Below are 24,541 nucleotides of genomic sequence, written 5' to 3' on the forward strand. Positions count from 1 at the left end.
CTCCCTCTGGCCTAATCCTCCTCTTCCCTCTGAGAGGGGACACACACATAAACTTCCTAAACACCATGGCCAGAGTGAGAACCTCCCTCTCTTTTGCCCAGTAACTCCTCACTGTAGCATGGGGCCTGGCTGGCCACCATTAGAAGACCGGCAAACTTGACTTCACTGAGCCAGTGCTTTGGATATTCCAGTGAAGTGAGAGAGTATCCTGGGAACCCTGTGCATTATGGAAAATTTGAGGCATGTTCTGGCTCCCCTTAGTGCAAGGACCAGGGCTTATTTCTAAAGGCAAGGAGGGTAATGGTTTTCCCTGAGGGCTTGTTAGCAAACTCAGATGCAGCTGAGGTGGCTATAGTGTGTTTACTCCAAAGGAGCATGTGGTTTACTGTGGCATGTAGGAGGAGTGAAGAGATGTTGAAATCGGTTTGCAATCCAATAGTTCAGTGCTCCAAGGAGTACTGGGTGGTGGTGCTGCAGCCTTCGCTGGAGCTGAAGAAACCAAGCCTGGCAGCAAAGACCAGACTATATGGCAGGCTAGCAGGGGAACATCAGGGCTTTTCTGATTCTAAGAACTGTAACCCACTGTCTCATGGCAGGAGGACTGGACTTGAAGACACAGTCCCTCGGTGTTGGCTCCTCTGTGGGATGAGATTCACCCCCAGCTTCCACAGCATTCATTGCTGGAAGTCATCTCAGTCAAAAATACACTAAAAGCTGGTGTTTGTTCCTATGGTAACAAAGCGATTTCATAGAACTGCCCCCTTCTAGCCTGTCTGCTTCAGGTGTAGATGGGACAAGCATGGTTGGTTCTCTAATAATCACCTGCACCTCTGCTGCACTGTAAACAGCAGATATGGGCGCAGAGTGAAGGGAGAGGTGAGCTATGTGGAATGGCAGGAGGAGAACAAGGAGGCAGAGGGGCGCCTTCATCTGTGTGAGGGGGCAGGGGATTGGGACAGATATAGGACAGACCTGGTTTTCAACCGTGCTGTTAAAAGAGTTCTGTATGACAAGTCAGAACAGGGGCATTGGGCTCAGGCAGCCTGTAGCCCACCTTGGCATTATGGTAAGCCAAAGAGGCTATGGAGAAATCGTTATTAAATACAGGGGTCCTCACGTTACGACACAGTTATGTTCCTACGACAGTGATGAAATCCAAATTTTGATGTAAGTCGAAACACATCCCAGCGCAAATCACTTACTTATCCTAACACAATTGTAAAATCATAATCTAGAACATAAAATCACAACTAAGCCACAAAAAAGGAATACTGCATATTCTTCCACCATGCCTAACCAAACTAGTTCACCCATGTAGTCCGTAAGTGTGACACTAATGGCATAAATAAACCAAACACATCTCAATTTTTTGAAGCTTTTATGGGAGTGAGCGTTGTAAACTCGAAACGCCATATGTCGAGACTGTTGTAACCTGAGGAACCTCTGTATCTGGAAACTAATTTTAATTATTGTCCAAATACAGAATAAATCAGCACTTTTAGGAAGGAGGTGAGGAGAACAAGTAGAATCATTTGGTTGTTGCAATATAGTGATTAATTTTAAGTTTCAGTTTGTTGGTTAAGCTGCCCTAGACTTATATTCTTTTTAAAAATTCAGTCTACAAAGTCAGCACAGTTCTTGCATGTAGATACCTGATAAATATTTGTAGACTGAAACTACAGTTGTCCTGGTAGAAATGTACAGGGTGTTGTTGACACCAGGATAGTTTTTGGTGTCTACTGTGTATGGTGCTGTGACTCAGTGCTATGGGCAAATACTTAAGTTGATTCTACTTTTCACAGAAGTTAGTGGCTCTTCTTATGCTGTGAAGAAACCATGCTTAAAAAAGAAGTGAATCATATTTTCAAAGAAAATACTCATTTAAAAAAAAAAAATGAAAATATTGAATTAAAATTAAGAGATATAATTTTAATTTTAAAATAAAATATGGCTTGGCCCTGGCCGATTTGCTCAGTGGTAAACGTTGGCCCAGCATGTGGAAGTCCTGGATTCAATTCCCAGTCAGAGCACACAGGAGAAGTAACCATCTGCTTTTCCACCCTTCACCTTCACCCTTCTCTCTCTCTTCCCCGCCCAACTCCCCCCCTCTTCTTCTCCCACAGTCATGCCTTGAATGGTTCGAGCACGTTGGCCCTGGGCACTGAGGATGGCTCCAAGGCCTCCTCTCAGGTGCTAAAATAGCTCGGTTTCCTGAGCAACAGAGCAGTGGCCCCAGATGGGCAGAGCATCGCCCCATAGGGGGTTTGCTGGGTGGATCCCGCTCAGGGTGAATGCTGGAGTCTGTCTGTCTGACTCCCTGCTTCTCACTTAAATAAAATAAAATAAAATAAATAAATAAATAAATAAACTAAGATATGGCCTTAATATTGGACTGCTATTTATTTGCCAGTAAAATGGGACGGACAACCTAGATCAGAAATTCTCTCAGGAAATGGAGGGCAGGGACTGGGCACCTGCTTCTTTTTTTGTAAATAAGGTTGGATACTTGCAAATAAGAAGTAGATGAAAAGTTCTCATTTGTAACTGGTTGGGAAATGACTTGTCAAAAAATTGTAAAGTGGTAGCTTAGACATTTTAATCCCTATTCACCTTTTAAGTAATGGTAAGCTTTGATCATTTTTTGTGAAGTCTAGTGAAAGTGGTTAGAATAGATTTGGAACCGGACCTGCTGACCACAGGCATCACCATTGTCTTTGTGCCGCATGTAAAACATCATCCATTGCTGTTTTGCCTCTGGCTCCTGACAGAGGATAAAAAACTACCCTCACCACCTCTGCACCTGTCACCCACATCAGACCCTCATCCCTGGCATCCCAGCTTGCTTAGGTCATTGGTGGGTCACAGCTTTTATTCTTTCTCAACTTTTATTTATTTATTTATTTATTCATTCATTCATTCATTCATTCATTCATTTATAGAGTACACTTTTTTTTTTAATTTTTCCAAAGTTAGATTAGAAACAGGGAGGCAGTCAGACAGACTCCCACATGCACCCAACTGGGATCCATCCGGTATGCCCAGCAGGGGGCAGTGGGCGTTGCTCTGTTGTAGCCAGAGCCATTCTAGCGCCTGAGGCGGAGGCCATGGAGCCATCCTCAGCACCTGGGCCAACTTTGCTCCAATGGAGCCTTGGCTGCGGGAGGGGAAGAGAGAGATAGAAAGGAAGGAGAAGGGAGGGTGGAGAAGCAGATGGGCGCTTCTCCTGTGTGCCCTGGCCGGGAATCAAACCCAGGGCTTCCATAGGCCAGGCCGATGCTCTACCACTGAGTCAACCGGCCAGGACGTAGAGTACACTTTTTAAATCAGGGGACAATGAAACAAGGAAGAGCTTAGGATATAAGAAGCAACAGTAGCGCCTAGGCAGGGCTGCTCTGGCTCACTAGAGATGTTATAGGGAAGAAGTCTAGCCAAGGAGGGGCTGCTGTTAGCTCACTGAGAAGTCATAGAGAGGGGGCTTTGGGGACAGATTCATGGGGTTAGCCCAGAGTTGGCTGTCACTGCCCATTGCTCCCCTCGTTGCAAGTCTTGTGGAGTCCTTTAGAGTGTAGGGACCTTTTGCACACCTATAAAGGAAGAAAGGCATGGGCATGCTCCCGAGAGGAGAGCGTGCCTACCTTAACTTAGTATTTTAGAAAGGGGATTAAAGAAAAGGACTCTAAATATTTAGAACTTCAGACAAAATAAAATAGGTATAATTAGCTACAGGTAGACTTTCATGTCAGGACTTGGGTAACAGCCCTTCCTGTCATTGCCTGTGAAATTTCACACTGAAAACATGTGTCCAGCCCTGGCTAATAGCTCAGTTGGGTGAGCATTGTCCCAAAGCGCAGAGGTTGCCGGTTCGATCCTCAGTCAGGGCACATACAGGAACAGATTGATGTTCTTCTCTCTCTCTCTCTAAAATCAATAAAAGAAACATGAAAGAGAGAGAGAGAAATCAGAAAACGTTTTAAAATAAATATGTCCAGGGTATATAAGAGTGCCAACCGTCACCTTTGATGGCCATAGAAATAAGATGGTTAAAAGTTGTGATTAAAAACTGGTGAATGAGCACTGGCTGAGAGAACCTGTAAACAGGACCCTATTTCCATATAAACAGTTCTCATAGACAGCTTCCTTCTTCAAAATACCACTCAGCTGCTGCTTTTTCAGCTTTCCATGAAGTCTCAGGCCGGAGTGTTAATACTGTTCAATTGGATGACAGTATGATTTGATACAAGTTTTTAAGAAAAATATTAAAAATCAAGGATCTAAGCACTAAATAATATTTCATTTTACTATCTCTGATACTTATGAAGCACTTTGAAACTAAACTCCACCGTGTAAAATGTGAAGAAGAGCCCTGGTAGCAATTCCAGGTCCAGGCTCCCCTTCAGCTAAATTCATGTTACAAAGACTGCGGAGTGACTGCTGGGTATCAGATCACCAAGAAATGTGTTTCAGCATAAAAGATTATCTTGGCTCTTACATGGGCTGCATGTAACCTCTGCGAATCTGTTCAGCTTTTTGTTCAATATCCCAAATTTGTTCCATCCCAAAATTTTTATGAAGGATATAAGTAAATTTGAAATATAATCATGACCTTGAACTGAGTCAAAGGAAGCCTACAAATTAAAAGATGCCACACTGAATGACTTTAAAAGGGCAAAGTTGGCACTTTTGCATTGAATTTACTATATATTTTGATTAATTGTTAAAGAATATTTACATGGGGTCAATACAATGTTAGGTGAAAAAAAGCAGGCTATAAAACTGTGCAGTATGATTCTGTTACCTGTTTAAAGTTGTGTTTAAGAGGAGAAGGAAATTGTGTTATCTCTATAGTTTTACTTTTTTTATACTTAATGAAACCTTTATAAGTTTTCTACATGTATTTTATGATTAAAAAAATAACTTTAAATACAAAGACATAAAAGTTAACAAGCAAGAGAAGTTAGTAAGAAGGGAGAATTTTATTTTTAATGAGGCTCTTCGGTTCATTGGGTTTCTATTACTGCTTCCTAGAATCCTTATGGTAACCAAGAAGGCTTCAGCAGGGGGACGATTATGGCAGTTGCTTTACTTGTCTGCTGACTTTCTTAGACAAAAGTGGCATTATTGAGTTTGCTACATGTTGCTTTACCCACAGTCGTGACATGTTTACCCTACCACAGTCCACAGCCCCTCACCCATCCCCATCTACAGCTTGTGGTTGTGAGTGCCTGTCATAGTTAGGGCGAAGTCTGAGCTTCAGAACAAAGCTGAATCAATGGGCTTATTTGGTGTCAAACCTAGGACTTGACTTTGTCCACCTCTGCTAAACCAAATGACACCACTTCCTCTTTTGACATGCCCACTTTCAGTACGTCCTCAGCACCTGTGCAGAGTGGCACCTGACACTTTCCCAGGAGAGGTGCTGAATTTATCTGGTTGCGGGTCTTTTCCCTACATTTTAACATCTCTGAAATTTGGATGGTAAATTATCATCTTATTGCAACTGTCAGGAATTTCTCTTTCCTTTCTTACTGACAGAAACCTCTGTGCATGTAACCTCTTTCTTACTGATTAGTTTCTTTTTTTTTTCTTTTTTTTCTTTTTTTTTCATTTTTCTGAAGCTGGAAACAGGGAGAGACAGTCAGACAGACTCCCGCATGCGCCCGACCGGGATCCACCCGGCACGCCCACCAGGGGCGACGCTCTGCCCACCAGGGGGCGATGCTCTGCCCATCCTGGGCATCGCCATGTTGTGACCAGAGCCATTCTAGCGCCTGAGGCAGAGGCCACAGAGCCATCCCCAGCGCCCGGGCCATTTTTGCTCCAATGGAGCCTCGGCTGCGGGAGGGGAAGAGAGAGACAGAGAGGAAAGCGTGGCGGAGGGGTGGAGAAGCAAATGGGCGCTTCTCCTGTGTGCCCTGGCCGGGAATCGAACCCGGGTCCTCCGCACGCTAGGCCGACACTCTACCGCTGAGCCAACCGGCCAGGGCCTGATTAGTTTCTTATATAAACTAATAATGCATTTATAGTTTGTACCATCACAGCATCAATAAAAATGGTTATTTATGCATAGAGTGAAAACATATAGCAAAGAAAAGAAAGAAAAACGGGACACAGACTGCCAGAATAGTGCTCACTATAAACATGGTTGATATCTTTCTATTCTACAGAGTGCTTTGCAATGAAGGGAGGTTTATTTATGGTGTTTCTAGAGTCAAGGAGTTTGGGCTCATAGTGGTAACTTTAAATTTTAAGTCTTTAATTAGCACTACCAAGACTATACTTTCAGGGATCATTTCTATAGTTTGTTAATTAGCACTACCGGCCGGGCTCTGTGGAATTGTAATCAGCTATTACTTTGTATTTGAAATGCTGGATATAGCCTGACCTGTGGTGGCGCAGTGGATAAAGCGTCGACCTGGAAATGCTGAGGTCGCCGGTTTGAAACCCTGGGCTTGCCTGGTCAAGGCACATATGGGAGTTGATGCTTCCAGCTCCTCCCCCCTGTCTCTCTCTCCTCTCTCTCTGTCTCTCTCTCTCCTCTCTAAAAATGAATTTAAAAAAAAATTAAAAAAAAAATAAAAAAAAAAATAAAAAAAATGAAATGCTGGATATAAACCAAATCGTTGTTTAATATTAATTGACTAGCAAATCCAAGTTTCTCACTCCTCGTATTATCATTCCTCCTTGGCTATAAAAGGACAGTTTCAGGTGTTCTGTAAAGAGGAAAGAAAACCTGTGATTGACAATCAAAATGGTTTTTGCATTGTGTATATGGATTGGAGCTGCCACTTGGCTCACAAGCACTCAATGGTATTGATAAAGAGGAAACTAAAAATGAGTGCTTTCTGTCCTCAAACACCCATTTCCTAGGTGTAAAGAAACTCTCATAGTAGCTTTGTAAATAGGTAAGACTTGGGGTTTTCCTGGCTCTTTTTGTTATCATTTAAGAATTGCCCTGGCTCTTTCCAGTAGCACTGGAATCGGGTATTTACTGGTAGACTCACAACCACGGAGTCAGTGGAGATATCCAAAAGGATGGCATCGTTTGCTGCAGTGCTCTATCTTTATTCAGCTTGCACATTTCCCTCTCCTGTTCCTGTTCCCGCAGTGAAGCTGCCGCCCATGCTGTCGCCACACTGGCCGAAGCCACCTTGCAAGGGGGAGGACAGATCGTCCTATCTGGGGAAACTGCAGCAGCCGTTGGAGCACTTACTGGAGTCCAAGATGCTAATGGTAAGATAGCATAAATATTTTATTGAATTTCTTCCTTGTTTCCACTTAAACCTTCATGGCCTGACTGACAACAAACCCTCAGGAAGAGGTAGAACTTTGATTTGAGCTGTTCTTTAGTGGTAGGTAATTGATGTCTCAGAAGAGTCTAGGAGCCTCTGATTCTTTCACTTTAGTAGGAGACTTGGGGTTCCTGGGGGGGGAGGGAGCCATGACAATGGTTCCCTAACTGAATTGCTTATTTGCTATGATAGGACTTGCTGAGAGGTACTTTAAACTCTGCTGTGGGGCACATTTGGTCCTTATTCTCCCATGGGGTAGATCAGCATCCTTTACTGTAGCAGAGACTCTCCCTTGGTGGGTACATCATGGTGGGGTGGGACGCTCTGGTTATCTAGAGAAAGATGCCCCCATCTCACCATAGCATCAGCCAGCAGGCCATGGTGAAGGTGCCTTTCTGGGTGTATAAGTCCAGCCCAGCACTTTGGATACACTTTGGTGGGCTCTGAGAGTTGTTGAGACATGGGCTGCCCAGGGAAGTGCCTCAGAAGTCTGGGTCAAGAGGAGGACCAGCTCACACACATTGTGTGAGACAATATGTGATTGTTTATTAAACTTTAATTTTAAACTATATATATAGTTAGGTTAAGTAGGTCAAATTAAGTACTCTATGGTGCTTTTTTTCAATTACAGTTGAAATACAATATTTATGTGAGTTTCAGGTGTACAACACAGTAATTAAACATTTCTATAAGGTACTCTCTGGTTTTGAAGACTTGTTTAAATTAAAGTCTTGGAAAGAAGATAGATAATAGCATACATTTATTTAGACAGAAATTTTCTTTATGGTATTAGTGGCTGAAAAAAGTCCCTGTGGCACTTTTTTTAGGGTAGTTTCTAAGAATTGAATAAGATTTTAGTTGTAAAGTCTTTTAAGAAAGACATGATGCTATGTTCTGCTTTGAAAGTGGGAAGAAGAAGGTAATTCTGTCCTCCAGAGAAGAATAGCGTGGGAGAGATAAACAGCCATTGTGGCTTTTGAGAATCATTTATTTAAAAAAAAAAAATCAAATACTACAGCTATAGCCTACTTTTTCTATGGGGCTGGGGCCTTCCGTGAACTAACAATGCAAATAGAAACAGAGACCATCTTAGCCAGAACACTATAGGATAAAGGCCATCACATAGACATGTCAGTTCAGGATGAAAAGGTCTCTTTAGCTAGAATCCTGCTTGCTTTTTTCTATTCCTCATCTGAGTCCTAATCTACCTTAAACAAAAGGTAGGATACCTAGCCATGTAACATTTTTCTAAAGTGCAATCACTGTTATTCACAATGGAACTGCTAAAAATATTATTCTGTGTGGGTTTGATAGAAGACTTATCCCTTCTAATGGTCTTGACCTATCAGGATGAGACAACAGACTACTTTATAGTCTGGCCTCCTTCCCTGCCTCACTTTTTCAGATGGATAAATTTATAGCTAAGTGTAAGGACCCTCTGTACCTCTGGCCAGGTAGACCTGTTCAGCCATATAATAAAATTGAATCACACCTACTATTGATTCCCAGAAGTTGCTTCTTCAACAGCTTTGGGCTGTGTGAATCAGTTGTGTTGATTTCATGTTGTTGGCTACATTTGTGATAGGAGAATTCTGGTCTGCATCCTAAAAGCCAGTGGTTCCCCAAAGTGGGCTATCACCAGTTTGTGACTACCCACACATGCTGAACTCAAGACTTGAGAGTTGGAATTATCACCTTCTCCGTGCAGCTTTTCTGTATCAAATGAGACCACTGAGCTGTGCCTTATCCCAGAAATTTTAAGGGAAGACTGGTTAATTTGTCCTTTGAGTCTCCAAAGAATGTGTCTTATATTGGATAAGATCCAAATAATTCTGATGCTCCTCTTCCACTAACATTGTTACCCACAGTGCTACAGCATTTAGTCTGGGGCTGGAACTGGAGGAGTTCTCTTCATTATTCTTTCCAATTATCCTGTAACAGCGGTTGTCACTTCTGTGATGATAAACCTAAGGAGTCTGCCAGTAGACCAAGTTCATTATCAGGGAGAGCTTATTATCAGCAAGAACTAGAACAAGATGGTATTTGGAAACAGATACCACTAGAGGAAAAATATATCTCAGATTCCAAAGTAGTGTTTAAAGAAAAATCCTACTAGCAGATGACTCTTTTTTCTTTTTTTTTTTTTTTTTTATTTTATTTTATTTTTCTGAAGCTGGAAACGGGGAGAGACAGACAGACTCCCGCATGCGCCCGAATGGGATCCACCCGGCACGCCCACCAGGGGCGACGCTCTGCCCACCAGGGGGCGATGCTCTGCCCCTTCTGGGCGTCGCTCTGCCGCGACCAGAGCCACTCTAGCGCCTGGGGCAGAGGCCAAGGAGCCATCCCCAGTGCCTGGGCCATCTTTGCTCCAATGGAGCCTTGCTGCGGGAGGGGAAGAGAGAGACAGAGAGGAAGAAGGGGAGGGGGTGAAGAAGCAAATGGGCGCTTCTCCTATGTGCCCTGGCCGGGAATCGAACCCGGGTCCCCTGCACGCCAGGCCGACGCTCTACCACTGAGCCAACCGGCCAGGGCCAGCAGATGACTCTTATAAGAGCAATTTGTGTATTGTTCAGGTCCGACACAGGAGTATTCAGCATCTTCTGGGATGGAACTAGAGGGGATGGAGGCTTGATGGAGTACAGTACCCACCCAGTGAGAGGTGGCTGGGGCAGCATGAGGATAGGAAAGCAGAACGCTGTAGGACAGTGGTTTTCAGGTTAAAGGTAATGGCCCATGCACAGCAGAAGTTGAAATGCCAGGTCACCAAGGCAAACCTGCCATTATAGTGCCCTGAGGACTTTACTGTATTCTGGACCCTTCCCCATCCCAACTCTAAAGGGACTACTAAAACACTAGCATCACTTTATTTCATTCTGTTTTCCCTTTTTTTAGTTGCAGTAAATGAGTCTTTGGTCTCTCAGGATGGTTTTATGGTTGGTTCCGTTGAAAGATTTTCCCCAGTGCCTTTCTTTTCATTGAAATGCAGATAGAAGTACCTTTGGCTGGAAAAGGCCTCTGGGTGACTTTCTTTCTTTACTTCTTTTTCTAAAAAAAAAAAAAACAACCAAAAAAACCCAGAGTTATTGCTTTATTTTCTCTTCCTAACATGCCTTAATATAAGAAGTCATATAATTTTTAGATTGCCCACTGGTTCCCATCACTCTACCATCCTGTCTAGCCCAGACCCCATGCCCTGTGCCAGGACCGATGGGGGCGTGCCCACACAGGGCTGAAGAGCACTGAGTGACGGTCACCTTTCACTTAGCCTTGGCGCCCACTGTTAGCGATCCTCAGGGAACCAGATTGACAGGTCTTTTCTCTTCCTATTTCAGTAAAAATAATAAAAAATGAGAGTTATAGTGGCACTGGGCCACTTTACAAGTGCTCTTCTGTCTGAGCTCTTATTGCAGATTTATACAGATTTCTTCATTCCTAAAAGCTAGATGGGGGGAAACAGAACATAACTGAAGTTCTTAGTTAATCAACAAAGTTAATGGGAATTGTCTGCTTCAACTGTTGTTCCATCCATCTTCTTTCCAGAGCTGCTAAGAAAGTTATCAGCATTTTTTTAAATGTTTATTTTATTGATTTTAGAGAGAGAGAAAAAAAAAGAGAGACAGGGACATCGATCTGTTCCTGTATGTGTCCTGACCCGGGGATCGAACCAGCAACTTCTGTGCTTCAGGACGACGCTCTAAACAACCAAGCTATCTGGCCAGGGCAAAAGTATCAGTATTTTTTAAAATGTCTGACACTTTTCCTGAAGTTGCCATAAAAGAAAAAGGGGACATAGCATTTGCTGGGGTTTTTGTTTGTTTAGTTTTGGGATGTGGGAGTTTTTGGGTTCAGATTATAAAAATCATCCATAATCCCACTACATAGAATGTTAATATTTTTGAGTTTTCAAATTATGTCATTTTTCCTCACTCATAAAAGTTTTTAACCTAATTAGGATCATGTCTGTACTATTTTATAACTCATTCTGAAAATCTTAACCATTTCCATGTTATTAAATATTTTTTGAGTGCTTTAATACTTGTTAATACATTATCATATTATCCGTCATATTAACCAATTCCTCTATTGTTGATAATTTAGTTTATTCATAATTTTTATAATAAAAGTAATACTGTTTATCTTTGTACAAAATCTTGCTACATCTTTGATTCTTTGCTCTCTACATAGCCTAGACTTGCTTATACTTCTGAAAGTACTATTGAGAATCAGCTTCACTGCCCCTCACCAACATTGGATAGTAGCATAGTTTACTCTTTCGGGTGGCCTACTTGGTAGTTTAGCCGTCGTACCTATCTACCCCAGCTGTTCCTGATGGCTACAGGGATGCTCTGATTGCTTCTGATGCCAAGTGTCCCCTGTCCAAGCACACACACATGCACACACGCACGCTTCTCTTTACTTGAGGAGCCCATAGATCTGTGTGTTTCTCCAATTGCAGAATTCACAGAACTGGTCAGCAGCTTTCCATCAGACTTAGGTGTTTTCAGTGAGCAGATCACTTTGCAATTAATGAATGCCTCCTTCTTTTCATTTGATTGAGGATGGGTGGATGGGTGCTGTTTAGAACCAGGAGACATTGAGGGAGACTAGATGTTCAGCAGGAAGTAAGCCCAGGTGACGAGTTGTTTCTTCACCTCCTAGAAGTCTCTGCCCAAGCCTTCCTACTGCCCTGCAATTTATTCCAGAGCTCTTGCAGCCTTCCCACCTGTCTCTAGGGAGATAGAGATCGAGGTAGTAGGGCGCGAGAGTGTGGGAAAGGGCTCAGGACTGTGAGCTTGCTGCCTGGTGCAAGTTGGCAGCTAATTTGCTTCCTGTGTTCCTCCCTGCACCTTCCCTGTGGCTCTGTCTCCAGCCCTTAATTGGGTTTTACAGAGAGTTTGGAGAATACATATGTCTTTCTCGAGCGCCCACCACCCAGAAACCATCAGTTTTCTGTGCTATCCTGGTTGAGATATGGGGCCGGTGGCCTTCCTTGTGCCCTGAACAAAGGGAAGTGAACTAGAGGGCTGGAGCTGTTTAAAAATTAAAGCTGATTACAAGGCATTAACATTATACTTACTGGAAGAGCAGCCCTTTCCATTTCAGTGCAACACGTCCCTCTTGATTCTGGCCCATCCTGGCTGCAGCCCCGCTGCTGAGGTTGGTTCCCCCGTAAGATTCATGTGCATAAAATTTCTTACAACTACAAGACGCCACTCAGCCTTGCTGCGCGGTAAAACAATATGCATTTTACCACCTGTTCCAACTACCACATAGAACTGAATCAATTTTATAATTTCTCATAAGAAAAATTCCATCTTCTCTTCATACTGAAGATGTCTTCACCTTTTTACCCCCCTGCTTTTCTTTAACCTTATTAAATTTTTTAAAAATATGTGTTTCCCCAGTTGAATTTAATCTCAACTGTTTTTATTTGAATACTTTTTTATATTTAAAAAATGATCTTTTTAGCAAGAGGGATAAAAGAGGAGATGGATGCGGACAGAAACATGAAGTTCCAATAAGAGAGCAGGACTGTTGGGTGGGGTCCTTGCACGAGAGACTGGACCACACATTCCTGTTATGCAGGCTGCCCAAGTGGGACTGGAGGGCCGAGCGGTCTGTTCTGTACTGATTACAGAGGTAAACCAGCTCTACCCAAAGCAGGCAGTGTGTGTTTGAATTTTCTATGAAAAATTGTGTGTATTATAAGAATATTAGGACACCCTTAACCCTGGGGTCTGTGGACCCTGAGTAGTTCTACACAAAACGTTTTTTTATTTCTCTGGGACCCATAGCTTTGATCAGATGTGCGAATAGGTCAGTGGCATATCCTATCTCCCCACCCCTTCCCCCTAAAAACGATTAAGCACCTGTCATAGAAAGTGCTGGCTAGGAAAAAATAAAGAAAGTGGTGGCTAAAGTCATTTAACTTTGTGGGTATCTGGTATAGAGCTGAGTGTAAAAGGAGGGGCAAGGGAAAGGGGAGGGTTGCAGGTCTTACAGGATACTCTAAATGCTGCAACACTACCAAGCTGTGTGATCTGGGGCAAGCACATTGACCTCTCTGAGCCTTAACTGTAAAGTTAGAATAATGATAGCTCCAAACTCATAAGGTAATTGTGAGCATTATACAAAATGACTCTGTCAAGCGCTTAGCATAGTGCCGGACACAGAGATACATCGTAAAGGTGAAATTACCAGCTGTCAGCATCAGTTTTTTCTCCACCATTCTCCCAAATATGAAAGTTGTGCAGAGCACACAGAACTGTTGCAGACCCTACTTTCCTGTCTTTAGGACAAATCCAAATGCTTGCCTATGCAAATGAAGGGTTTATGCTCAGAGATGAATACTGTAAAAATGGGAATAGATCCAAAGCACTTTCTATAATTTTAAGTGAAGGAAATTGAAGGAACTTTGATTGAAGGTGAGAGTTTACTGCCTCCTGCATTTGGTTATATCACACCCGGTGGCAAGGACTGCAGTCCCCTTCCAGCACAGAGTTTGCAGTAGTTAGCATGGCCTTTGTTCCTCCTAACAGTATAATCTCCAAATCTCACACCTGCATTGTCTTCCAACTTCCATCATGAAGGGTGACTTTCTTCACTTTCCCCTTATTATCGCCACCAGCATTCATTCTTACTACATGTCCTCCTCTTCCAGCTCTTTTTTTTTTTTTTTTTTTAGATTTTATTTATTCATTTTAGAGAGAGGGGACAGAAAGAGAGAGAGACAGAGAGAGAGAAGGGGGGAGGAGCAGAAAGCATCAACTTTCATATGTGCCTTGACCAGGTAAGCCTGGGGTTTCGAACCGGCGACCTCAGCATTCCAGGTCGATGCTCTACCCACTGTGCCACTGCAGGTTAGGCCTCTTCCAGCTCTTTTTAAAAATGAGATGGAGCCCTGGCCGGTTGGCTCAGCGGTAGAGCGTCAGCCTGGCGTGCGGGGGACCCAGGTTCGATTCCCGGCCAGGGCACATAGGAGAAGCGCCCATTTGCTTCTCCACCCCCGCCCCCTCCTTCCTCTCTGTCTCTCTCTTCCCCTCCCGCAGCCAAGGCTCCATTGGAGCAAAGACGGCCCAGGCGCTGGGGATGGCTCCTCAGCCTCTGCCCCAGGCGCTAGAGTGGCTCTGGTTGCGGCAGAGCGACGCCCCGGAGGGGCAAAGCATCGCCCCCTGGTGGGCAGAGCATTGCTCCTGGTGGGCGTGCCGGGTGGATCCCCGTCGGGCGCATGCGGGAGTCTGTCTGACTGTCTCTCCCTGTTTCCAGCTTCAGAAAAATACAAAAAAAAAAAAAAAGAGATGGAGTGCCAGTGCTCATCTTGATAAACTATAAAATACATCTCTCATTCTCTCTTTTTCTTTGTTCTTCATTCTCTAATCACATTAGTGTATAGGCTTGTTCCCAAAAGAGTCAGTAGAGATATAAATGTTAAATTAATTTAGGAAAGATGTCAGTGTTGTTCTCCCAAAAGATGCATTAAGTCACTTTTTTCTTACTATTTTTTTTTTAGCAAGAGATAGAAGGGGGTTGGGGGGACAGACAGACAGGAAGGAAGAGAGATGAGAAGCATCAACTTGTTGTGGCACTTTAGTTGTTCATTGATTGCTTTCTCATATGTGCCTTGACCAGGGGGGCTACAGCCAAGCCAGTGACCCCTTGCACAAGCCAGTGACCTTGGTCTTCAAGCCAGTGACTCCACGCTCAAGCTGGTGAGCCCGCATTCAAGCCGGCAACCTCAAGGTTTCAAACCTGAGTCCTCAGTATCCCAGATCAATGCTCTATCCACTGCACCACCGCCTGCTCAGGCTTAGTTCAAGTTTAAATAAATAACTATTGAATGGAAATTTATTGTAAAAGTGCATTTTCAGTCATCAGAAGCATGCTAATAGCTTTAAAAGATGTACTCTTTGATACTACGATGCTATTTGTACCTTTAACCCAAAAACAAGGAGTTGAGTGGCTCCAGAACTAGAAGCAGGCAGCCCTTGAGTGACAGGATATTGTGTGAGCAGTGAGTGAGTCTCAGGTGGCAGGTCCCCTAAATGTCCCCAAAGAGCAGTGCATATGGCAGCTCTGGGTTTCTGGCCACCCCTAGTAAGATAAATGGCCCTCTCTTCCACTGATAGGGAGGCCTGAAGGGAAGCAAAGATACTGGGGTGATGGCGGGCCATGCTGAGGCAGTGCCTGTTCTGTAAGAAGAGGCAAATCAGGATTGATTTAACAGTTGTTTCCACTTTGGAATCATAGGCCATTTTTAAGTGGAGGGGGTGGGGAGCATACTCAGGCCTGAAAAGATCACTTTTTTTTTTTTTTTTCCCCGAAGCTGGAAACGGGGAGAGACAGTCAGACAGACTCCCGCATGCGCCTGACCAGGATCCACCTGGCACACCCACCAGGGGGCGACGCTCTGCCCACCAGGGGGCGATGCTCTGCCCCTCCGGGGTGTCGCTCTGTCGCGACCAGAGCCACTCTAGCGCCTAGGGCAGAGGCCAAGGAGCCACCCCCAGCGCCCGGGCCATCTTTGCTCCAATGGAGCCTCGCTGCGGGAGCGGAAGAGAGAGACAGAGAGGAAGGAGAAGGGGAGGGGTGGAGAAGCAGATGGGTACTTCTCCTGTGTGCCCTGGCTGGGAATCGAATCTGGGACCCCTTGCACGCCAGGCCGACGCTCTACCACTGAGCCAACTGGCCAGGGCTGAAAAGATCACTTTTTAGGACAAATAAGGTGAGGAGAGCCATGAGCTGTAGCTCAGGAGGAAGAGGGGTGAGTACATGAACTAGGCCTGCCACCTGGGCTGGCTGGGAAGCGGCTGTGCTGGGACCTGAAGAGGGCGCCGCATCTCGAGCTGGGCAGGGCCTCGAACTGGGCACTGCACGCTGTTCCCCACCCCACTCTGGGAAACCTTCTCTGCAGATGGGGTTTCCCCCGTGCAGGCAGCGAACTGTCCTCTTCAGATGACTAGTTTTCATTCTGGGAAACACGCTGGCAGGTGTCATACCAGGAAAATAACTCAGTTTTGCTTTATTTTTGCCTTTTGATTCTAAGTGTTGCACATGATTAGTTGTGACGTTCATTCTTTTTCTTCTTACATTCTTCTTCCTTTTTTTTTTTTTTTACCACCTCTACTACTACCATTAACAAGCTCTTTAGGCATTGTTTCACCTCCACCCAGTACAGTGAGTAGACCAGAGTTTATGAGCCCTGTTTTTAGACGTCAGGGACAGATAAATAAATGGCATCAAAACCCAAGATCTGGCCCTGGCCGGTTGGCTCAGTGGTAGAGCGTCAGCCTGGCGTGCAGGAGTCCCGGGTTTGATTCCCAGCCAGGGCACACAGGAGAAGCACCCATCTGCTTCTCCACCCCTCCCCCTCTCCTTCCTCTCTGTCTCTCTCTTCCCCTCCCGCAGCTGAGACTCCATTGGAGCAAAGATGGCCCGGGCGCTGAGGATGGCTCTGTGGCCTCTACCTCAGGCACTAGGATGGCTCTGGTCGCAACAGACCAACGCCCCAGATGGGCAGAGCATCGCCCCCTGGTGGGCGTGCCTGGTGGATCCTGGTTGGGAGCATGCGGGAGTCTGTCTGACTGCCTCCCCGTTTCCAACTTCGGAAAAATGCAAAAATAAATAAATAAAATAAAAAATTTAAAAAACCAAGATCTGAAGGTGTGCTGTCCAACATGGTAGCTACTCACTATGTATGTTTAAATAAAATTTAAAATTCATTTATTCAGTTACATTAATTTCAAGTGCTCAGTAACTGTAGCCCAAGGTACTGAATTTATTGAATTTTAACTTACATTTAAACGTAAATAGCTACAGTGTCGCTCCTGGGCGCTGTGAAGGAATGCATAGATACAGAATACTTCCATCATTGCAATGAGTTCTGTTGGATAGCACTGAACTAACGGCCACAGCAAAAATCCCTCTGCACAGGGGACAACAGCACACATGTTTCATAAGCCTTACCTCCCTGTGACCTTCTCAGCTCATGGGCAGCATAGCTTTCCTTTAAAAGTAAAAAACCTACCACGTGACTGCAGTAATCTGCAGCCAGTAAACAGCTGGGCAGCAGAGTTGCAAGAAACAGGCCTATTTTTGTACACTGCGGAGTCCCCAACCGGAGAACCTGAGCAGGAGTCAGTGGCGACACCTAGCCCCACTTCCTAGTCTCTTTATTCATGTCCAGGCCACTTGCACGTGTGTGTGTGAGAGAGAGACAGACAGAAAGTCGGAGGGACAGATAGACAAGAAGGGAGAGATGAAAAGCATCAATTCTTCGTTGAGGCACCTTAGTTGTTCATTGCTTTCTCATATGTGCCTTGACTGGGGGGCTACAGCAGAGCAAGTGACCTCTTGCTCAAGCCAGCGACCTTGGGTTCCAGCTGATGAGCTGTGCTCAAACCAGATGAGCCCCTGCTCAAGTCGGCAACCTTGGGGTTTTGAACCTGGGTCCTCTACGTCCCAATCTGACGGTCTATCCACTGCACCACCGCCTGGTCAGGCCACTTGCACATTTTTATTTAGATGCCTCACAAGTGCAAATTTCTCTTTCTGGATACAGGCATCTTCAAGCCAGATGCTCTTAATGGATTTATAGTGGCCCCGCCATCCCCCTCCCCCAAAAGGATCAAATATCCAGAGCCTGCTGGGGCATTGCTATTGGATGAGTTCCAGATTTCACAATGAAGCATGGTTGCATCTAAGAAATGGAGCTGGGTAAAGGGGCTTACAGTTCTCTGCCCTGTGGGTGTGACTCACCCAGCTCTTTCCTGGCACCGAAACTTGTCCTTCCCTGCTCCCTTCATACCATCTCCTGAAGCCCAGAATGCCCTCCAGGGTCGGTCTTAGGGGGAAGTGGCAGTTTTTCTGACTCTCCAATCTCCCTCATCCAGGGAGAGATGTTGATGTTACTAATTTTAGGGACAGCAGAGAATATTTAGTCCTGCACTCTTTAGTGCCCAGGGCATCATGATCATGCACTAACTGTTTACTACTATCAGTATTATTAAACACTCACACCTAATGGAAAAGGATTTAATCCTCAGAGGGTTTGCTCTTAGTACTTCTGGGACCCATCCTTAGGGTCTGGTCCAGTAAGCCTCCATTTGGAGGAAGCAGGTAGTGAATGTCACACTGAGGACCCCTGCTTCAGAAAGCCTCTGTTACTGGTGGAAGCATATTGTCCCTCAGGCATGCTGGGGCAGACAAAATAGTTTCAAGTCTTCAAATTCGAGGCCTTTCCTGTCACTCATCAGATGTAGCCCCCACAGCTGGAGGGGTTTCCAGTTGTCGGGGTTCTTTGGTGCCTCTGTCTCCTGGGAAGATGCTAACCTGTGGAGACCTTCAGAAGGAGCAGGCCTCTGGAAAGTGTCATTATGGTTATATTCTGCTTTCTCCTTGCCCAGTCTGCAAGTCCAAAGGGGACGTGTCACCTCCCTTTACTGTTATAAACTGGGGTGGTCTCAGGCATTCATGAGAGATAAGCCAGGAATTGCTAACCTAGGCTCTGCTACTTGAAGACTTAAAAACTAGAAAAAAATGGCCTTTTACAGTGAAATATTAGGCCACTATACACTGGTCTTGATTCTTAGGACTCATCTGAGCATGGCCACATCGTTCAAATGGAGCTGCTTGTAGAAGCTTTCCATGTTAAAAACCCAGAGCCTGCCGAGTTGGCTCCTTGAGGCCCGGAGGGAGCTAGCACACGTTATCAAGCCATGCAGGGCTACCTTCATCTGCACCCTGGTCTGACTGCGTCAGGTGTGCTCAGCTTGAGGAAACTGAAGAGCCGGGACATTCTGCCCAGAGATTCCCAAGAACATGCCTGCATCTGGCAGATGGGCACAACCAACCAGGGTCTCCTCTCCATTCCCACCGTCCTCAAAGCCAAGTTACATATTTCGTTATCTCATTCTCCTTCCCTTTAGGTCCCCAGATCTTTCTGAGTCTTTGTATTCGAAAGCCAGATTCTGGTCTTAGATGATTCCAGCTCCTTGTAACCAAGACAGAATCTTGGTGCCTCATTGCAGGTAATATTCTGTAAAGGGATTTTTTTTTTTTTTTCATTTTTTTCATAGTATACCAAATCCAGAGCCATGATTGGACTAGTTTAATTGGAGTTATTTCTCTTCAATATGTGGATTGAAAAGTGGGTTTTAATTGATCATGTTAAAAGGAGATTAATCACTGTTTGCACGAGAACCAGAATTTCATAACAGGAAATATTCTTCAGAATGAGGTTTTTAAGGTTTTTGGGCAAAGGGGACTTTCCTCCTTGTATTTATGCCTCCACGAGGATTTTGAAGGAATGTCAGTGCACTGTTATTAACTTTAATAGCTTGCACATCACAGCCTGTATGGTTTTGGGCCCTCTGGCTCTCAGGTTACCTGTGTAAATACAGGGATTCACTTCCCACATCTACCATTTGCTTAATAAAGAGTGAGTGTGCAGAGCCCAGCAGCAGCAGCCTGGCACTGCAGTAATCTGAACAGGATAAATATGCTTCCTTTTTGTGTGATGCTCTCTCTCCATCCTCCTGCCAAGAGCAGGATATCAAATGAAGGGGAGGTTGTGGTTGGAGTCAGTAAAGTGAATGTCTAAGTGGCACCTGCCTCATTCAGCAGATCTGCTTTCCCGGGGCCCCCCACTGCACATCTGCTCCTGACAAAGCCTCTTTTCTCCTCCTGTTGGTCAGACCGAGAGCCGTGGCCCAGCCAGGAGACATGTTGGTTTGGCTTTGTCAGCAGAACTGCCAGTGACTTTATAATGACCCCAAATCTTCATTATTTGAAAGGCCCCAATTTAGAGATTTACAGAGCCGAAATGGGATTTTCGAAGTGAAATTGATCAAAACATCTTTTCTGTTCTAAAGCTAGCAATTGGATCTGAGAATCATTGAAGGGGTCTATATATGGAAACTGAGACACTGCTGAGCCAGACTACAAAGACCCTGCTATCAGATTGGCTCCTAAAGAGGCATCCAGCAATTCTTCTGACTTCGCCTGGCCCAGCCTCTTCTTACAGTGTGAAGCTCTATAATGTATAGCCATCCTGTATTGTCCTCAAATGCTGATCAAGTTGCTCACCTAGGGGGTGGGGCCGGGGGGTGTTAGAATAAGTTGATGGGGTAAGGCAGCAAAGGAAAAAACCTGTGGTGTAAATAAGGGGAATTCCGGAGAATATATTTTTGTGAATGCAAGCATCCAGTTTCAGGTTGAGTTTCCATCTAAACAAAGGCAGCTCTTATCATGTTCTACAGTGTGTGTGTGACTAAAGCACGTTTATGGTGCAGGGTTGGCTCGCCGGAAGCTCTGGAAAGGGTTTAGAGCTGCTTCTGGCTATTTAAACTTAAAGTAATTTAAATCAAATAAAATTAAAGGTTCAGGTCCTTAATCCACTAGCCACATTTCAGGTGTTCGATAGCCACCACATTGGTCAGCACACATAGGACGTGCCCATCTTCAGTGTGGTTTCAGATTGGTCTGAACCTCTTGAAGTGTCCTGACTACTTAAGTGTGCCTTGAGTTTCTATCTAAGCCGTATTACTGAGACTGGGATCTTTATCTTTTAGCCTTTAATTTGTTTTTCCTTCAAAAATCTCATGTCCTTTCCCACCCCCTTCATTGTTTCAGAAGTGTCTTACTTGCTGCTGCCCCGCCTGCTGGCCTTCCCTGCCTTAAGCTTTCCCAGCCCTGCTGTTGGACAAGAGAGCCCTTTTCTTATTAAACAGTTCTTCTGGCTAACAAGAGGGCGGGTGGGCACTTGGGCCAAGAGTGTGTGCATGAATTGTTCATATTGTATACAACAAGGAGGGTGGAACCCTGAGCGGGTGGCACACCTTCAGTCTCAGCAACTCTGGGGACCAAGGGCAGGAAGGTTCTTCCTGCTTCCCCCATCTGCCTGTTTCTAGTAGCTAGCTGCTACATGGTTACTTTGACTCCTAGGAAAGAGTCTATGTGAAATATTATGACCTCAAACTCAGGTCATGTCTATCTTTTATCTCATGAACTCAAATTGTGTCAATAAATGTTACTTATTCTCATAGCAGCCCTCTGAGACAGAAGTGGCCTGTCAGTTTTGTTTTTTGTTTTTTTGTATTTTTCTGAAGTGAGAGGCAGGGAGGCAGACAGACTCCCACATGCACCCGACCGGGATCCACCCAGCATGCCCACCAGGGGGCGATGCTCTGCCCATCTTGGGTGCTGCTCCTTTGCAACCAGAGCCATTCTAACGCCTGAGATGGAGGCCATGGAGCCGTCCTCGGCACCCAGGCCAACTTTGCTCCAATGGAGCTTTGGCTGCAGGAGGAGACGAGAGAGATAGAGAGAAAGGAGAGCGGGAAAGGTGGAAAAGCAGATGGGCACTTCTCCTGTGTGCCCTGGCTGGGAATCAAACCCGGGACTTCCACACGCAGGGCCGACGCTGTACCACTGAGCCAGCCTGCCAGGGCCGGCCTGTCAGTTTTATAAATAGAAATACAGCATAGTCAACTCTTAGTTGCCACATACAGATTATCTGTTGTGCAGATTACTTGTGACACATTTTAAATCCTTTGACGATTTCTCTCAGCAAGCCAGTGAAAGCCTAGACCATCTCCTCCACTCCCGCCTGGCTGCTGAGTGCTAAAGGAATACAAATTAGTCTTCATATTAGTTTAAGGAAGGCATAATTAGGAAAGTAAGTCTGCTACAAGAAAAGCACATCATAAATTGTAGTTCATGCCCTGGCCGGTTGGCTCAGCGGTAGAGCGTCGGCCTAGCGTGCGGAGGACCCGGGTTCGATTCCCGGCCAGGGCACACAGGAGAAGCGCCCATTTGCTTCTCCACCCCTCCGCCACGCTTTCCTCTCTGTCTCTCTCTTCCCCTCCCGCAGCCAAGGCTCCATTGGAGCAAAGATGGCCCGGGCGCTGGGGATGGCTCTGTGGCCTCTGCCTCAGGCGCTAGAGTGGCTCTGGTCGCAACATGGCGACGCCCAGGATGGGCAGAGCATCGCCCCCTGGTGGGCAGAGCGTCGCCCCTGGTGGGCGTGCCGGGTGGATCCCGGTTGGGCGCATGCGGGAGTCTGTCTGACTGTCTCTCCCTGTTTCCAGCTTCAGAAAGAAAAAAAAAAAAAATTGTAGTTCAGAGGGTGATGTAGGCAAAATGAACCACTCTCCTTGTGGCTCAAGTAAGAGCTGACCATAAGATCTGCTTTTATAAACACGCATTCTGAGAGCACGCAGGGCACTGCGTGTTTTCTGAAGGATTTGTACAGCTTCCCCAGGTGAATGCCACTATCCGAGTTCTGTGCTGGTGTCAGGCGTCTGCATGGCAGACTGTGCCCCTGGTGAGTGGACGCTGACTGAGCATGCCACTAGGGTTCGTCTTTAAAGAAAGAAGGACACACTGGAGGGTAGAGTGACAGAGAGGCTGCCCTTCCAGGCTCTGTGCCCTGCTGGTCACTAATGGTTTTAGTGACCATGGTTAATTTTGTATAGGTCTGTTACTTCACTAGGACTTACAACATGGTGAGTTCTCCAGTGTTATTCCTCCTGCCTTTTTTTAGCTGGAATTCTTTTATAAAGAACTTTTCCTCCGGGGTGCAGTGGCTCTGCCTTCACGGTCCCCAACCTAGGGTGACCTAGGACCAGGAATGGTTGTCTAGCTGGCCAGTCAACTCAGCAGTGACCACTGTCTGCAGAGGGCAGCACAGTGAGAGGAGGGTTTAATCACGTGGACCAGAGGGCTGGGTTCTGGCTCCGCTGAGTCAGCTTGCCTAGTGGATGTACACCTCATCCTTTTGTTCTCACCTGAGTCCCTGTGGCACCAGTCTGATTGTCTCATTACTACAGGTCTTGTCACCTTTAAATCTATCTGTTCACTACTTTGCAGGCAAATGAGATATATATATATATATTTCTTTGAACTAGTTTCAGTTATGTGAAATGAGTAAGTTCTGGAAACCTAATCCACCATATGGAGACTATATTTAACAATACTATATTGTATACTTGAAGTTTGCTAAAAGGGCAGATCTTAATTATTCTCACTACACACAAAAAAAGAGACAAAATAGAAATTGTAACTAAGTGAGGTGATGGATATTTTAATTAGCTTGATTGTGATCATTTCACAATATATACATAAATCAAATATCAAGTTTTACACAATTCCTATTTGTCAGTTATATTTCAATAAAACTGAAAAATGTTCTGGGGGTGAGGGGAGGACTTGTCCCCATTAACAATTTGTTTATGCTAAATACAATCCAGGTAGGAAAGCAGGGTAAATACTTGATCAAAACACAGTTGTTGTTTTTAAAATTTTATTTATTAATTTTACAGAAAGAGGAGGTGGGGGAACATGAAGTATCAACTCATAGGTGCTTCGTTTTAGTTGTTCACTGGTTGCTTGTCGTATGTGCCTTGACCGGGCAAACCTGGGGTTTCGAACCAGCAACCTTGGCATTCTAGGTTGATGCTTTATCCACTGCGCCACCACAGGTCAGGCCAAAATTTGAGATAGATTTCTTTCTCTGTGAAGATCAAACCGTAGAGCTGTCTATTTCCACTTTCCAGTTGGCTGTCTACAGGGTATCACTGCCTAAAGCAAACTTAATCCTGCCCTTAGGTGCTTTTAGAAGGTTGTAGTGTCTGTTTTCTAACTGGTACCTCCAGGTTGTGCTATGTGAAGGGCTGAAAAGGCAGAACATCTTTGGAAGCTTCTTTGCCTCAGTCTAACCTGTTGAGATAAAACAGGCAAGGGCTAAGTGGTGGGCACATGGGGGTGGAGAGATTCCTTGTACTAGTCTCTCTTCTTTTATGCCTATTTGACATTTTCTACAGTAAAAAATTTGAAAATAATAATAGAAAAATAAATATTTGCTCCTAACTCTGGATGATTCCCGAATGGGCCTCGTGTTCATTTCTATACCTGACTATTGTAAACCCAGACAGTCTGGTGACTTTCTTCTGAGGTTTCTATCAGGAGAAACTTTGGCTCCACTTTCTGTTTAAAAATATCAACACCTCACCTATTGCCCATACTCTGTCCATTGGTACGGAGACCTTGAATGTTGTTCTCACCGTCTTCCAGTAACTTCTGGAAAGTTACCGTGCACCTCCTGCCTTTCTCGTGAAGTTGGATCAGGTGTCCAAGCACATACATGTCCCACAGCCTTTGGTCGAATGCTTTTCTCTCCTGCCGTTGCAGCTTAAAACCCTCATGGTCAGATCCGCAGGCCTTGGTGTAGGCTGATTCAACCCCACATCAGG

At 45.1% G+C, this 24,541-nt stretch overlaps 1 protein-coding gene and 1 pseudogene across 6 annotated transcripts in view; both read left to right on the forward strand.

The window, feature by feature from the left end:
* Window positions 1–24,541, forward strand: part of NRF1 (nuclear respiratory factor 1) — a 135,941-nt gene that overhangs the window by 101,071 nt on the left and 10,329 nt on the right. For 4 of the 6 annotated variants that reach the window (XM_066262293.1, XM_066262290.1, XM_066262291.1 and 1 more), the window contains exon 10: window positions 7,106–7,230. In XM_066262293.1, coding sequence (XP_066118390.1) covers window positions 7,106–7,230 — 125 coding nt within the window. Of the gene's footprint in view, window positions 1–7,105; window positions 7,231–10,886; window positions 11,348–19,216; window positions 19,319–24,541 lie in introns of those variants that run through there. The other 2 variants (XM_066262295.1, XM_066262296.1) reach the window with 2 other exon arrangements.
* Window positions 6,268–6,370, forward strand: LOC136327791 (small nucleolar RNA U3; annotated as a pseudogene).

The sequence above is a fragment of the Saccopteryx bilineata genome, chromosome 2, assembly GCF_036850765.1.
Source record: "Saccopteryx bilineata isolate mSacBil1 chromosome 2, mSacBil1_pri_phased_curated, whole genome shotgun sequence".
Classification (NCBI taxonomy): Eukaryota; Metazoa; Chordata; class Mammalia; order Chiroptera; family Emballonuridae; genus Saccopteryx; species Saccopteryx bilineata.